Source organism: Daldinia childiae (assembly GCF_008694065.1).
Source record: "Daldinia childiae strain JS-1345 chromosome Unknown Scaffold10, whole genome shotgun sequence".
NCBI classification, from domain to species: Eukaryota; Fungi; Ascomycota; class Sordariomycetes; order Xylariales; family Hypoxylaceae; genus Daldinia; species Daldinia childiae.
Genome location: NW_022984651.1, coordinates 889,037 through 902,035, shown reverse-complemented (window position 1 = coordinate 902,035; position 12,999 = coordinate 889,037). Strand labels below are relative to the sequence as shown.

Sequence of the window (12,999 nt, the reverse complement as noted above, 5' to 3'; positions counted from 1 at the left end):
CATGCTATTTTAGCAATGGCCACGTTGGTATACGGAAGGTTTGTTAATATTACGCCGGCGGGTTGGGTAAATAAGCGATATTTTTAACATATCCACGTCTAGCTGGATAGACTCGTGTTGGGTTGTACAATAAATTATTTTATTCAACGCTATACGAAAACTCAAAGACGAGCTCAGGGTGCGTTTAGGTAACCTTATGCTCTTAACGTTATGCTCTTACAAGAACCATCTAAACTCCGGAACTTTAGGACCATCTCTCAGCTGCAACGTTGATACATCCTTCGCAGTGAGATTCACGCCCTGTCGGCGGTTGCGATTGTTATTATCCCACAGCACTTTAACAATATGTTAGTACTGGCTACTTCAGGCGAGAATTCCAGGGGTTATAACTTACTGTAAAGACCCAGGCATCCTGCAACAAGACACCCAGTAGCACCAAAAGACGCGGTGGTGATTAGGGCAGGCAAGTACTTGGGTGCATCTTTCTCCTGGAATACATTGCTGGATACTATCCCCATAAGATTCGCCAAGGGGACTCCAACCGAGGTCAACGTTAGACGTTCACCCTCGTGCGCCACATTGTTATTATACCACTAGTAAGAAAGTTAGATATATTTGAGAATAGGAACGCAACATTCAAGCCAGGTCCGGCTAGATTTGTTCGATGACCTATGGTCTCGCAAGGGATGACTTACAGTGCTTAGCAATACGGACGGTGCAGAGGTTCCCCAGCACATCATGAATGTTGCGAAGTAGGCCACTCGTATCTGCGCATGAACGTCTGTTATCGAAGCGTATATAACAAACCCGATAAACGTAAACGCGAAGCCGAGGCATACGAAAGGGAACCGGATTCGCAAGCCATCAGATGTAAAGGCCAGTATTAATAACATAACAGCGCCCTATAAACACATTAGAAAAGATGCATATATTAACTAGGGAACCCGGACGACTCGTTCTTACTGTGACATTAGGCGCAACGGTATACAGGTTGATCGTAACTGTATCGCTGACCAATCTCTGGACGATCTGGGGCAAGAATAGAGATACTGCCTGTAGAGGTACACCGAGACATATCTCAATGATCAGGAAGCCGTAGGTCGTCGGTCTCTTAAATATCTTTAGAGACTCTCTCAGGACGAACTTCTCATTAACGATAGAAGAACTGTCCATCTGTATACGGCGGTACGCTAGCGCTTTCTGCTCCTCGTTCAAAAACCGGGCCTCGGCGGCAGAACGGGGCAAATAGAAGAAGGTAAATATCGAAAAGCACACCGTAACACTACCTTCGACGATGAAAAGCCACCGCCAGGGGTGATCTACGAGCGTTGATTTGATCTGGAAGACACCGAAAGCAAGTAACCCGCTAAAAGCATTGGCGATATTAGAGGCAGCGTAGAAGATAGCAAGACGACTCGCGAGTTCACCGCGTCGGTAGAAAGTCGTTAGGTAGTAGATGACAAGCGGGAAGAATGCCGACTCGGACATGCCCAGAAACCATCGCAGAGCAAATACACCGCTAAAGTTTTTCGCCGCCGCGGTAAGAAGCGTGAGAGTGCCGAAGCAAAACATTAGAATGGGGAGGACGCGGGCTGGACCGTATTTCTTGCCTAGCATGGCTACTGGTGGTGCGAATAGGACGTAGGGGACGAAGAATATCCCGACGATCTGGTTATACTGTCCCGGTTTGAAGTTTAGGTCTGCGATTGGGATGGGTAAGTAAGAGATGGAAGTGAGCTAGATTGCTTTGCTGACCTTTGGATAACCCGGCGGTCTGCGCATTTCCCAGGTTGCCTTTATCAAGGGCATTGAATAAATACTGAGAGGTGAATTATTAGCATGTATACGAGGATAGGTAGGTTGTTTTCTATGAAGCTAGAATAGGAGATTTTGCGCCGGTTGCTTCCAACAACTTACCATTACAGCCAGAACCGGTAGCAGACGGAGATCGAATTTGCGGCAGAGTGCCTTTTCGGCGATAGGATCAATAATGTCCTCAGAGACGGCCGCATGGCTTTCGACATCGTTGCTGTTTCTATCGCTCGAGATGGTGTCCTTTTTGATCCCAGCTGAGTCCGACTTTGCGAGGCCGACGAACTTATCATCTGCCATTGTGAAGCGGTGTTGCAGCCACAACTAGAGACCTTTAGAACAGTTGGTTCGAAGAAAACGGTTTCTGGAATGTAGATGTATCACAAACAGGGGGAAGTTTTTCAAAGTTGGGTTCGACAGGTCATATTAAAGAACAAAAATTATCTATCTTTGCATGATAACCATCCGATCCGTCCATCTTGGCTAGGATCTAATGACGAACCTCCTTTACATTCCAAAGTAACACCAACCGTCGTTATCTAAATTCTGGGGGAGATAAACGAGATAAAATGAGATGTAGATATGTCAACCCAATCAGAGTCGCACAGCAGATCTTACCACGCTGGGACTTTGGGAACCATATCCCTGTCCAAACTGATAAGCTATTGTTAGACAATGAGGTGGTAATAAAAAATGGTAACTAGTGTAAAAAAAAATTATTTTTAAAAAAAGATCATCCGTTTTTCTAGGTACATATGTATGCAAAGCTTGTTTACAGGTTGCATAGATGATATCTCGAACCGATATATTAAATAGTTCGAGATAGCTCCAACAGAGAAGGCTTACCTCATTGTTAATATAATAATACTTCCATGCATAGGTCGTGGGGGGTATCATTGGGGTATCCTGGGGTTCAGTGGGGGGTTTTCGGTATAAGATATCCATCACTCCATGAAGGCGGGAGGCTTATCCTCTAGGTTAATATCTTTATTTTATTTTTTTTCTTTACATAATTACCCACTTAGATACATATACATCTAGGAATGAACCTATGAATCATGAATACAAGTCATGTGCCAGGTACTATTTCGTTTGGTTGCATATGCACCTCCCTCCTACATGTACATAACTACATACAGCAAGTCTCAATGTCCGAATAACGCCGATATGGGGTACAGGTAGTGAAGTAGCCTTTCCCCTCTCGGCTCGCATTGAATATTTAGGTAGGTACATAAACTTCTGTTAGGATTCCTTGAACCATATTTTATGTCTGGGAAGTTCCAAGCGACACCAACTCGAAAATATCGACCTGCAGAAAAAATACCTCGGTAAACAGCCTACATTTAATAGTCGAGACTCGTAGAGAATTCATACTGTAATATTTGACTAGTCCTTCGAACGAACAAGGTATACACCATGGCCGAAAAGACCCCCGTACTTACGGATAAGGCGCCAAAGCCCTTGGCTGGCATCTACAGCCAGGCCATCAAGGCCAACGGATTTGTCTTCGTCTCCGGAGCTGTTCCTATGGACGCTGCGACCGGGAAAATAGTCGACGGTGATATTCAAGCCCACACTGTAAGTCAAAGTACTCATAGTACCGACCTTATCCCCCATGAAACTCTACTGATGAAGTACTTTTTATATAGCACCAATGTATCAAGAACCTCGGTGCCATCCTTGAAGCTTCCGGCTCCGACCTCAACAAGGTCGTCAAAGTCAACGTCTTTCTCTCCGACATGGACAACTTCGCGGCCATGAACGAGATCTACAGTCAGTATTGGGGTGAAGTAAAGCCTTGCAGAACGTAAGTGACTGTCCAACAGACTACACCCAAAGAGAACATCTTTTATAGTAGCTAATCGCTCGTAGATGTGTTGCCGTTAAGACGCTACCACTCAATGTGGACGTCGAGATTGAATGCACCGCAACCTACTGAGAAGGGCTTCTTAACTATAGTAAAATAATAAAATGCTAAATGAAAATCGTGAGCATTACGATGTCACTTAAACTGGAGGGGGTGAAAATAGGCATGTACCTATGTCTTAGTTTAATTACAAGACTTTTTCTCAGCACCTAGAATTATCAATCAGTGACACTTACAAGTATTATTCTACCTATTATTCCTATGACTAAATGTCTACTATTTATATGATAAAATGTTAAAAAATTAGACTATATTATGAATTAAATAGTCTTAAGATCGAATGGTAGTAGATGCTTCACTTTAACATTATGACTCCCTCACATTATAGTTGACATAAAACAAATTCAAGTTTGAACAGAGGAGCTAGCCAAAACTATATGAGCCCGGAGCATTTTGAATTGCTACCTAATGTATTGATACACCCGTGAACCCAGGTACTTCTCAACAAGACAATCGTGAGACATAGCACATCGCTTATTTTATTTAGGCACTGAGTCCGGTTCCGGGTACATCGTTTCCCTAAGCGCATCACAGAAGTATGTGATAGCCTCCCTTCCAGCGTCTAGGACACCATCCATGGCAATAAAGGGGTGTGGCTGGCCAGCCATGGTATGAACATCAGCCTTTACGCCCGCATTGCGTAGTTTATCTCCGAACTGCCGCCCTTCGTCCCTTAACACGTCCAATTCCCCAACAACGATAACGGCAGGTGGAAGTTTCGACCAGTCTCCTTCCCACAATAACGGACTCGCTTCGGGGTGAGACCAGTCCGACCGGTTGGGTAGGTAATGTTCTCTGTACCAAAGCATCTTGGGAGCTGGGAGGGCCGGGGTATGCTGGTTTTCCCTCCACGATGTGCTGTTGTGTATGTCCGCCGTGTTATCCGTCACCGGGACCGAAAGTAATTGTAAGGAGAACTTGAACCTGCCTAGGGTGGCGGCGCGTTGGCACATGATCGCAGCCAGATTTCCGCCTGCAGAAGAGCCTCCGGTAGCAAGCTTAGTAGTATCTAGTTGCAAAGCTTCTTTCCCTTGGCCTAGAGCCCACAGCACACTTTCCCAACAGTCGTCCACTGCAGCAGGAAAGGGGTCTTCGGGGGCAAGTCTTAAGAGGGAGTATCAGAATTTACTCTTTTAAGTTGCGATTTAAATAAAATATAAAGGGGTACTAACCTATAGTCCACGGCGATAACAACACACTTGCTGCGGGCGCAGAGATTTGTTGCAATTACGTTTTCTGTGTCGATAGTTCCTAAAACCCAGCCACCGCCGTGAAAGTAAATACAAACAGGCCATCCCTCGGCAGGCTTGGATCCATTGGGCGTGAACGCTCGAATCCTGACATCCGGGCCGGTAGTCTCCTTCCGCGAGATGCTATAGTCCTTTGTCTGGGCCACGGGGGCCGGGGGTCCAGCACCTGGGATTAGAGTGCCACTTGCCCGCGAAGCTTCTATGGGCTGCAAGTGAACTTGCTGGTTCTTGATTATATGCTTGTTATAGAAAGCCTCATATTGAGGGTTGATGCGGTGAACTATGGACGAATGGAGAGGATAGGGGGGTTCAGGATGGTCTCCCCTGGTTACTCTTTGTTCAACACTCATGGTAAGTGCTTTTAAGAAGATATAGGTCGTATTAAAAGTTAAATTGTAGATTTTATAATAATACGACAACACTGGATGTATAGACTACAAAACTAAAGCTCTAGGAAGAAGGAATTGAGACCAGTCCACCTTATCAATGAGTCCGCACTAGCTCTTATACTCCGTCCTGCCGAGAAGCTATTGTGTACCTAGGGTTAGTCTTATCAGTTCAATGTTATAAGCGCGGCCAACTCAAGATCGTCAGACTATCATGCAGCTTGATGTGTTCTAAGACGCTTTCTTTGACCCAGATACACAATGACATCAAAAATTCCGATACCGCCACTGGTTGAAGGAATAACCTAACTATCGCTACCGATTTGTGATACAACCGTGGCTATTCTCTTACTAGAACCGAAAAAGTTCGTCGCTGGGCAAACCTTACAGGACTAATCCCCGACTCGCTCCCTTTGCAGCTCTCAGGGTCCAACCTACATTTATTCGGTCCACCTAAAGTTGACATCATGACCAACCGGGAGCCCATCCAGTCCCTACCATTTGCATATAATGCGCGTATGTAGCATGTAGCTTTGTCTAGGCTTTTCCCAATGTAACCTACTAGAGGGACAAAGAACCCCAACTGGTCAAATCGGGGACAACGTAGGAGCTATAGGTGGGGGTCAAGCGTCACCGCTCACAAACTCAACTCCTATCATGGAAAGGAGGTCCACAGAATTAACTCGTACTCCGGGTCGGTGGAAATGGTGTAAACGAATAAAATTATAGTTGTATATCGCACGTCATGAAACCCCGGAATAGTGATTAGTTGTGTCGTATAGGATGTTCCGGTAGCGGCGCAAGGCCGTGATATCGATAGCTTCTAGGAACGCGGTCCGGGGCCCGGGGTTGCGTATGCCTCCCATGCTCCGATATATCAAGCAGGAGGAACCGACGTGGGTAAATAGTTGTCACTATCGGAATACTAGGAAGCGTTAGACTATTATCGGCTAGGCTACGGGTCTATTTGATTCACGGGAATTCCGATTGGTGATTGTAATCACACCAATTCCTCGAAACTTTTACATATAGGAAGTGTATAGAAGGTGTGCTTCTGTACTACGGTATTAAGATTCTATAACCTCCTTTCCCCTTTCATACCAAGTAATTCATTTAGATAAGTTCAGTCGTCGACCCCGGCCAATTTTAGGACTATCTCTATATCAGTTGCGCCAACTGCCTCCTACGACGATGACTTTATGTGCTTCAAGTTGGCTCATAGGAAGCGTCAAGGTTTGAGATGAGAGATGTATAAGACGCTCTGGGTGGTCATTGGTCTCCATAACTGAGGTTTAGAGCTCGTATCACGAGATCGAGCAAGGATAGAGACAACTTTACTGTTATCCGAAGAACTCTAAACTTGGCCACGGAAGCTCGTGGCTATATAAACTGGATAAATACATCCCAACATCTTGCAGAGTAATGAAGTTATCTTCAAGCTTTCTGAGTCCATTTCATAACAGACAACAGTTTTTATATTTTTACGAATGCAAGATTAGAATATGGCATAGCACCTAACCTAGGGCTTACGAATACTACACAGGTAGCCCTGCTGTTGCAGTGTAATTTTTAGAGTTCGAGGTTTGTTGGTAAAGGAGTAATATCAAGCTCAACGATATTGTATACCTGTCTATATGAGAACTGCTATCCCTAAGGAGAAATTACTCGCTTTTATCTACTATCGGTTATAACCGGCTAGATAGCTTACAAAACGTATATATCGCGGGAAACTTATATATATAGAAAGAGATGTAAAAGGGAGCAACAAGTTATTTGAGGGGGGTAGTAGTCATTTATGTAGTATAGAGCTCACCCCGACATACGTCTCTGTAAAAATGTGTGATAGGATGATACATTTATAATTGGCCATTATTTAGGGGTTAAATTTGACAATATTCACAATATTGCAGACTAACATCATGTGCAAGAAAAGCTTGACTATAATGTACAGAAATCTAAGTGTTTAATGTGGGTTGGTTTAGAAGCCTGAGTATAGAGTTATCTAACCCAGGTACCCCAGGTGAGTTTTTTTTTATAGTCGCTTAGCTAATTAGATAATCTTAAGTGTTTGCAGCAACGGAACATAGATTTATAATGTATTTTTCTTAGGTGTGTTAGGTTATATAGTTCGATGGAGCAAGTCTTTAATATTGAGTAGTTAAAGTAGTAAACATTAATAACTCTATATGCATTACGTCTTCTTAGCTAACCCAAATTTCCCCTAGGAGAGCGGAAGTGTTATAAGTTTATACTCTATGTCCTTAAGTGCCAGCTTGACCACAGTACGTTTCTTATTTATATCTGGTTGGTGAAGCTCTTTTGGGACATGCTTAAGATGCATATCTCGGGTCTTTTGGAAGTCTTGATTTGAGAATATAAGTGGAATGTGAAATACCTGTATCAAGATGGCAACTTGAGGACATTGATTCATCGTGAATTCTTTATTATAGCTTCATATGATGTCGGGGTTTGAGTAATAAGGGATGCTTTACAAAGGGATAGTAATAAAGCCGAAGAATATATTAAGCTATATCAACTATTCCTTTCTGATCGTAGTTCTCTATAGAGTGGATAGCCATGTGTTTCATGCTGCTGGGTTAGAAAATGTACTAGGGAACAAACAGGACTACTCGAGCTGGGGGCGGTGAAGATTTAGTTACATAGTGTTATGGCCCTATATTCAATGCTACTATTGTGTTGTTGGCAGGACCACAATTAATAAAGTAGAATTTTTTTCATTACTCGCTTCTTTCAAAATGCAAATAATAATAGACTACTTGAATTGGTAGTAAACAAAGTAGCGTTGCATAAAACGAACGTATCATAAGAATGTATTGTAGGCTACGTCACTCTTTGGTGGCGCTAATGTAAGGTTGTTTTGGTGGGCTGTGCGGGGCAGGTGGCCTACCTCCCGTTGCTATGTCATCGGCGCCTGACGCTTTCAGCTGATTGAACCAATTCTATTTTATTGTTTACAGTAGGTACCTTAGCTACCTAAATGCTAAGGTACAATTAGGTACAATTAGGTGGTACCTATACATACCTATGTATGTACCTCATAGCTTTACAGCTAATACAACAGCTAATACATGAGTTAAAGGTCTCCCCACATGATATAAGCCCCTTGTTCCTTGTCGAACCATAGACCCAAACTCTTGTTGTCTTCATAAAAACCCATTGTTTTAAGCTCGCAAGGTTGACAGCTTAGAAACAAGCTTGAAATACCTTACCTACTGCATATTCTACATCAAACAATAGCAACATAACCACGCATATACAAGTTGCGAACACTCAAATAGACAGCATGGCCGACGAAAACAAGGAGCAACAGCGGACTTCAGTCGACGAGACTCCTATTTCCCCTATCCGCCCGAATGGTGAGAGGAGGAACTCGCTCGAACAACACCTGAAGCAGCGTCCTGACCGTTCTGAGCTTATTGAGAGTACGATAGCTCCCATTATACCTATATTTCCCTATGTAGAAGCTACTATTGCATACACATCCTGTATAAAGCTGACACAGCCTTCTCTCCAACAGGGAACATCTTACCTGCTTCGAATGTCGCCCCCGGCCTTCAGGAAAAGCAGAGGGAGGTGAGTATTTATATCTGCCCCTCTCATCCGTGAAGAAGTTTAAAAAAGCGAAAATAACTAACTATGAGCTCAAATACATAGCTTGCAAGACACATGCGCGCCGACTCGCTCAACGACAAGATCTCCCACCGACCCCCTCCTGAGAAACTTATCAAGGATGGTGTACTTCACGAAGACCCCCGATCACCCGAGGAGAAGTACCAAGAGGCTATCGAGGAGGAGTATGCTAAGCGCGAGGGCGGTGCTTAAATGAATGAAACGGGTTTGCTGGCTGTGATACTCCTGGATTGCTATGATGATTTGACAAATGTTATCGGTTGATATCGAGTACTATATAAGTGGAAGCTTGCTGTGAATTCATGTGAAATCTAATAAAATATAATCATAAACATATTATGCGGGACAAAAATATTTGATTTTTTATTTAAGCTAACTATCTAATCTACCTGATCTCAAAGAGTATGGCGTTTCTTGGGCTGATCATGGCATCATCTCACCCATCTTGCAGCTGAGACTTTCCCACAATAGTTACAGGTGTAGCAGGCTATTCTACGTAAAATAATACAGGGACAAATAGGAAGGTAAATAAATCCGCCAGTAACCTGTCTATACAGCTTCAAACTTACGCGGCCACGTCGTAGTGTATTCGACAAAGTGGATCAAGCCCAACTCCAACTCCAAGACCAAAGACCAAGACCAGGACACACCCCCACTTCCCCGACTTCCTTTCCTAGGACGGCGCAATTCCACCATTAAGAAAGGGGGATTCCGGTCCGGGTTGATGGGCCAATGTAACACTCGGTCCTCAAGCAGCCGAACGCTCCATGCTAGCGCTGGGGGACACTCCCTGCGACTTTGTCGTGTGCCCGGATCTTGGGAACGGGGACGAGTTCCGATAGGCACGCATATTGAGAGTGGCCGGGTTGCCCCGGATCGTCGTTTGTGCCGGCACTATACGAGATGCAGGTCCAAGGTGCTTCTCCGCATACCATGGGGCTCATGGTCTTGTTGGAGGACGCATTGTGATCTACTGTATATATAAAGATAAGGATTAATACGCATATGATAGGATTTAGAAGGTGCGATCAGACTGCAAGGTGATCTTGGATCGTGTGTTGGAACCACATTCGTTCCTCGTTGACACGATGCATCTAAAGTTATCCGTGTTAGCTAGCACCTTTGCGTGCGCAGTCTCTTTAGCTGCTGCTGTTGATATCTCCGTAAAGTCGACAGGTGGAAACGCTACTAACGGTCATCAATATGGCTTCTTGCATGAAGTAAGTCATATACATATTAAAATGAGGAATAAAATACTCAACTTACTCAATTAGGACATTAACAACTCGGGCGACGGCGGTCTCTACGCCGAGCTAATCCGCAACCGAGCCTTCCAGATCAGTGAACGCTTCCCAGCTTCACTTGACGGATGGCATTCTGTGAACGGCGCTAAGCTATCGTTGAAAAACTTGAGCACGCCGCTATCCGACGTCTTGGTTACTTCCCTGAATGTTGCAGTTCCTGAGGGACAAGACCAAGTAGGATTTTTAAATGACGGGTACTGGGGTATGGACGTCAAGGCTAGCAATAAATATAGCGGTTCGTTCTGGGTTAAGGGGGTATATTCCGGCCAATTTACTGCCTCGCTGCAGTCGAGCACAACCAGTCAGACTTTTGGAAGTACGAAAGTCAAGTCCCAGTCTACCGCTGATCAGTGGACGGAACATAACTTCGAGTTGACTCCCTCGCAAGACGCACCGAGTTCTAATAATACGTTTGCCATCACATTTGATACCTCGGTAAGTAGCTCATCGAGCTGATGAAGCAGGTATGGCTGGTCTAATAAGGATGTCTCAACAGGGCGCAGAGACAGGGTCGCTTGACTTCAATCTCATCAGTCTCTTCCCTCCTACATTTAAGGGACGGCAAAATGGGATGCGTGTCGATATCTCAGAAGCATTGGAACAACTTCACCCTACCCTCTTCCGTATCCCGGGCGGTAACAGTGAGTCGTTTTTATTCATGCGATTTCCAAATCGTATAGCCTTGATAACTAACCGACTATACTGTGCTTCACAGTGCTTGAAGGCTTGACAAACAGGACATGGTGGGACTGGAAGAATACACTAGGCCCCCTGAAGAATCGACCCGGCTTCACGGGTGTATGGGGATACCAGCAAACCAACGGCTTGGGGTTACTTGAATACCTAGAGTTTGCAGAGGACTTAGGAATGGAGATTGGTAAGGTTTCATTCATACCTTTATAGACAATATCTAATTTAGTGATGATAGTCCTCGGCGTCTACGACGGCCTCTCTCTCAATGGGGACATCACACCACAGGATGACCTGCAATTCTTCATCGACGACGCCCTCGACCAAATCGAATTCGTCCGCGGACCCGCCGATTCCAAATGGGGCTCCGTCCGCGCGCAGCTAGGGCACCCGGAACCCTGGAAGCTAGAATACGTAGAGATCGGTAACGAAGACTGGCTTGCCGGGGCACCGAAGGGCTGGGATACGTTCAAAAAGTACCGGTTCCCGCTGTTCCTCGAGGCCATTAACAAGGCGTACCCGGATATCCAAGTTATCTCCTCGGGCTCGGTTTACGACGGATACGACATCCCAACACCGGGAGCTGGCGATTACCATGTGTATGCTGAGCCGGACACGCTTGTTGCTGAGTTTTCGAAGTTTGATAACGTGAAACAACCGCATATCATTGGCGAGATGGCGGCGGTCCATCCGAATGGTGGTTCTGGCTGGGACGGGCCGCAACAACCGTTTCCCTGGTTAGTATCATTCCATTGAATTTATTAAAAGTCTTTACCTTATAATCCTCCCGGACTCGTTTGAATATTATGACTACGTTAGCTGTGGGGCTTGGATATATGCTAACTTGAAGCTTCGTATAGGTGGGGAGGCGCCGTTGGTGAGGCCGTGTCGCTCATCGGCTACGAGCGCAATGCAGACAGAATCATCGGGGCGGCATATGTAAGTTACAGTTTGATAATTTTGTGTAAAGTTAGGAATTGTGAAGGACTAAACTAATAAATGCTACAGGCACCGATCATTCGGAATAGTATGTCGAACTTACCACTTACGCCTATTCACCCCCTATGAGCATTGCTAATTGATATATGATAGTGAACCGCTGGCAGTGGGAAATTACAGCCATTCAGTTCACTGCTAATAAGGTTACTCGATCTACGTCTTGGTACGTATGGGAGGTAAGTTATATTACCATATTCGAAGCTTTGGAATACATACTTATACTACTTGCGAATAGCTTATGGCGGCTCATCTCCTAACAGAGACACTGCCGGCAACTTCACAGTTTGATCCGGTCTACTACGTGGCTGGAAAGAACGATAAGACAGGAGGACACATTTTCAAAGCAGCAGTCTATAATTCAACAGACGGTGCTGATGTCCCTGTCAAATTATCCTTCGAAGGTGTTAAACAGGGAACGACTGCCGAGTTAACTATCCTCACGGGACCGAAAGATCCATATGGTGTCAATGATCCGGCTACCGACATTAATGTTGTAAAGACTAGTAAGAAGACGATACGATCCGACAAGACCGGTAGTTTTCAATTTTCGTTACCTAACTTGAGTATTGCCGTCTTGGATACGAGCCCCCCGAAGTCTCGTCGCTGGAATAGGGCAGCAGGAAAGGGTTGATCTTCTGAGTTATCTTGGCAATCAATATGTTAGATTATGACATATAATATAAATAATACCCGCTGGCAATTTCTGTTAAATCAAAAACAATCCTACCGTCGACGTGATTAATAAGAGATGAAGTAACATATTTACGTGGACTAAGAGGCTCTTGGAAATTGGAGGCTCGGCGAATTCAACTCGTTAGATCCTATTGGTTAATAGGAAAAAGAGAATGAATGGTTCTGGTTCCGTAATGATGTGGTTGCAAGTCATAGGAGAGCCTCGAGGATATGTATCTCGAGTTGTGGGGTAGCACGTATATGCGACCAGTTGTCCCATATTGGGGGCTACACTGCTGTGCTGTCTT

The 12,999-nt window shown here is 44.7% G+C and overlaps 5 protein-coding genes across 5 annotated transcripts; 3 read left to right on the top strand and 2 right to left on the bottom strand.

The window, feature by feature from the left end:
• Positions 1-216: 216 nt before the first annotated feature.
• Positions 217-2,112, bottom strand: GL218_07988 (uncharacterized protein; the record flags this gene model as incomplete). The annotated part of the gene is made up of 6 exons (XM_033584774.1): positions 217-335; positions 395-593; positions 696-902; positions 964-1,700; positions 1,756-1,819; positions 1,918-2,112. 6 exons carry the CDS (start codon positions 2,110-2,112, stop codon positions 217-219), a joined length of 1,521 nt encoding a protein of 506 aa, XP_033441362.1.
• Positions 2,113-3,228: 1,116 nt separating this feature from the next.
• On the top strand, positions 3,229-3,751 carry GL218_07987 (uncharacterized protein; the record flags this gene model as incomplete). Its single annotated transcript, XM_033584773.1, has 3 exons — positions 3,229-3,390; positions 3,462-3,619; positions 3,685-3,751. 3 exons carry the CDS (start codon positions 3,229-3,231, stop codon positions 3,749-3,751), a joined length of 387 nt encoding a protein of 128 aa, XP_033441307.1.
• A 467-nt stretch (positions 3,752-4,218) lies between these two features.
• Positions 4,219-5,339, bottom strand: GL218_07986 (uncharacterized protein; the record flags this gene model as incomplete). Its single annotated transcript, XM_033584772.1, has 2 exons — positions 4,219-4,843; positions 4,912-5,339. The coding sequence occupies 2 exons, from the start codon at positions 5,337-5,339 to the stop codon at positions 4,219-4,221; spliced, it is 1,053 nt and encodes a 350-aa protein (XP_033441306.1).
• A 3,340-nt stretch (positions 5,340-8,679) lies between these two features.
• Positions 8,680-9,218, top strand: GL218_07985 (uncharacterized protein; the record flags this gene model as incomplete). Its single annotated transcript, XM_033584771.1, has 3 exons — positions 8,680-8,818; positions 8,914-8,969; positions 9,051-9,218. 3 exons carry the CDS (start codon positions 8,680-8,682, stop codon positions 9,216-9,218), a joined length of 363 nt encoding a protein of 120 aa, XP_033441305.1.
• Positions 9,219-10,114: 896 nt separating this feature from the next.
• GL218_07984 (Alpha-L-arabinofuranosidase A) lies at positions 10,115-12,650 on the top strand (the record flags this gene model as incomplete). The annotated part of the gene is made up of 9 exons (XM_033584770.1): positions 10,115-10,246; positions 10,301-10,765; positions 10,827-10,971; positions 11,046-11,207; positions 11,259-11,757; positions 11,881-11,959; positions 12,029-12,047; positions 12,113-12,195; positions 12,255-12,650. The coding sequence occupies 9 exons, from the start codon at positions 10,115-10,117 to the stop codon at positions 12,648-12,650; spliced, it is 1,980 nt and encodes a 659-aa protein (XP_033441304.1).
• Between the last annotated feature and the right edge of the window lie 349 nt (positions 12,651-12,999).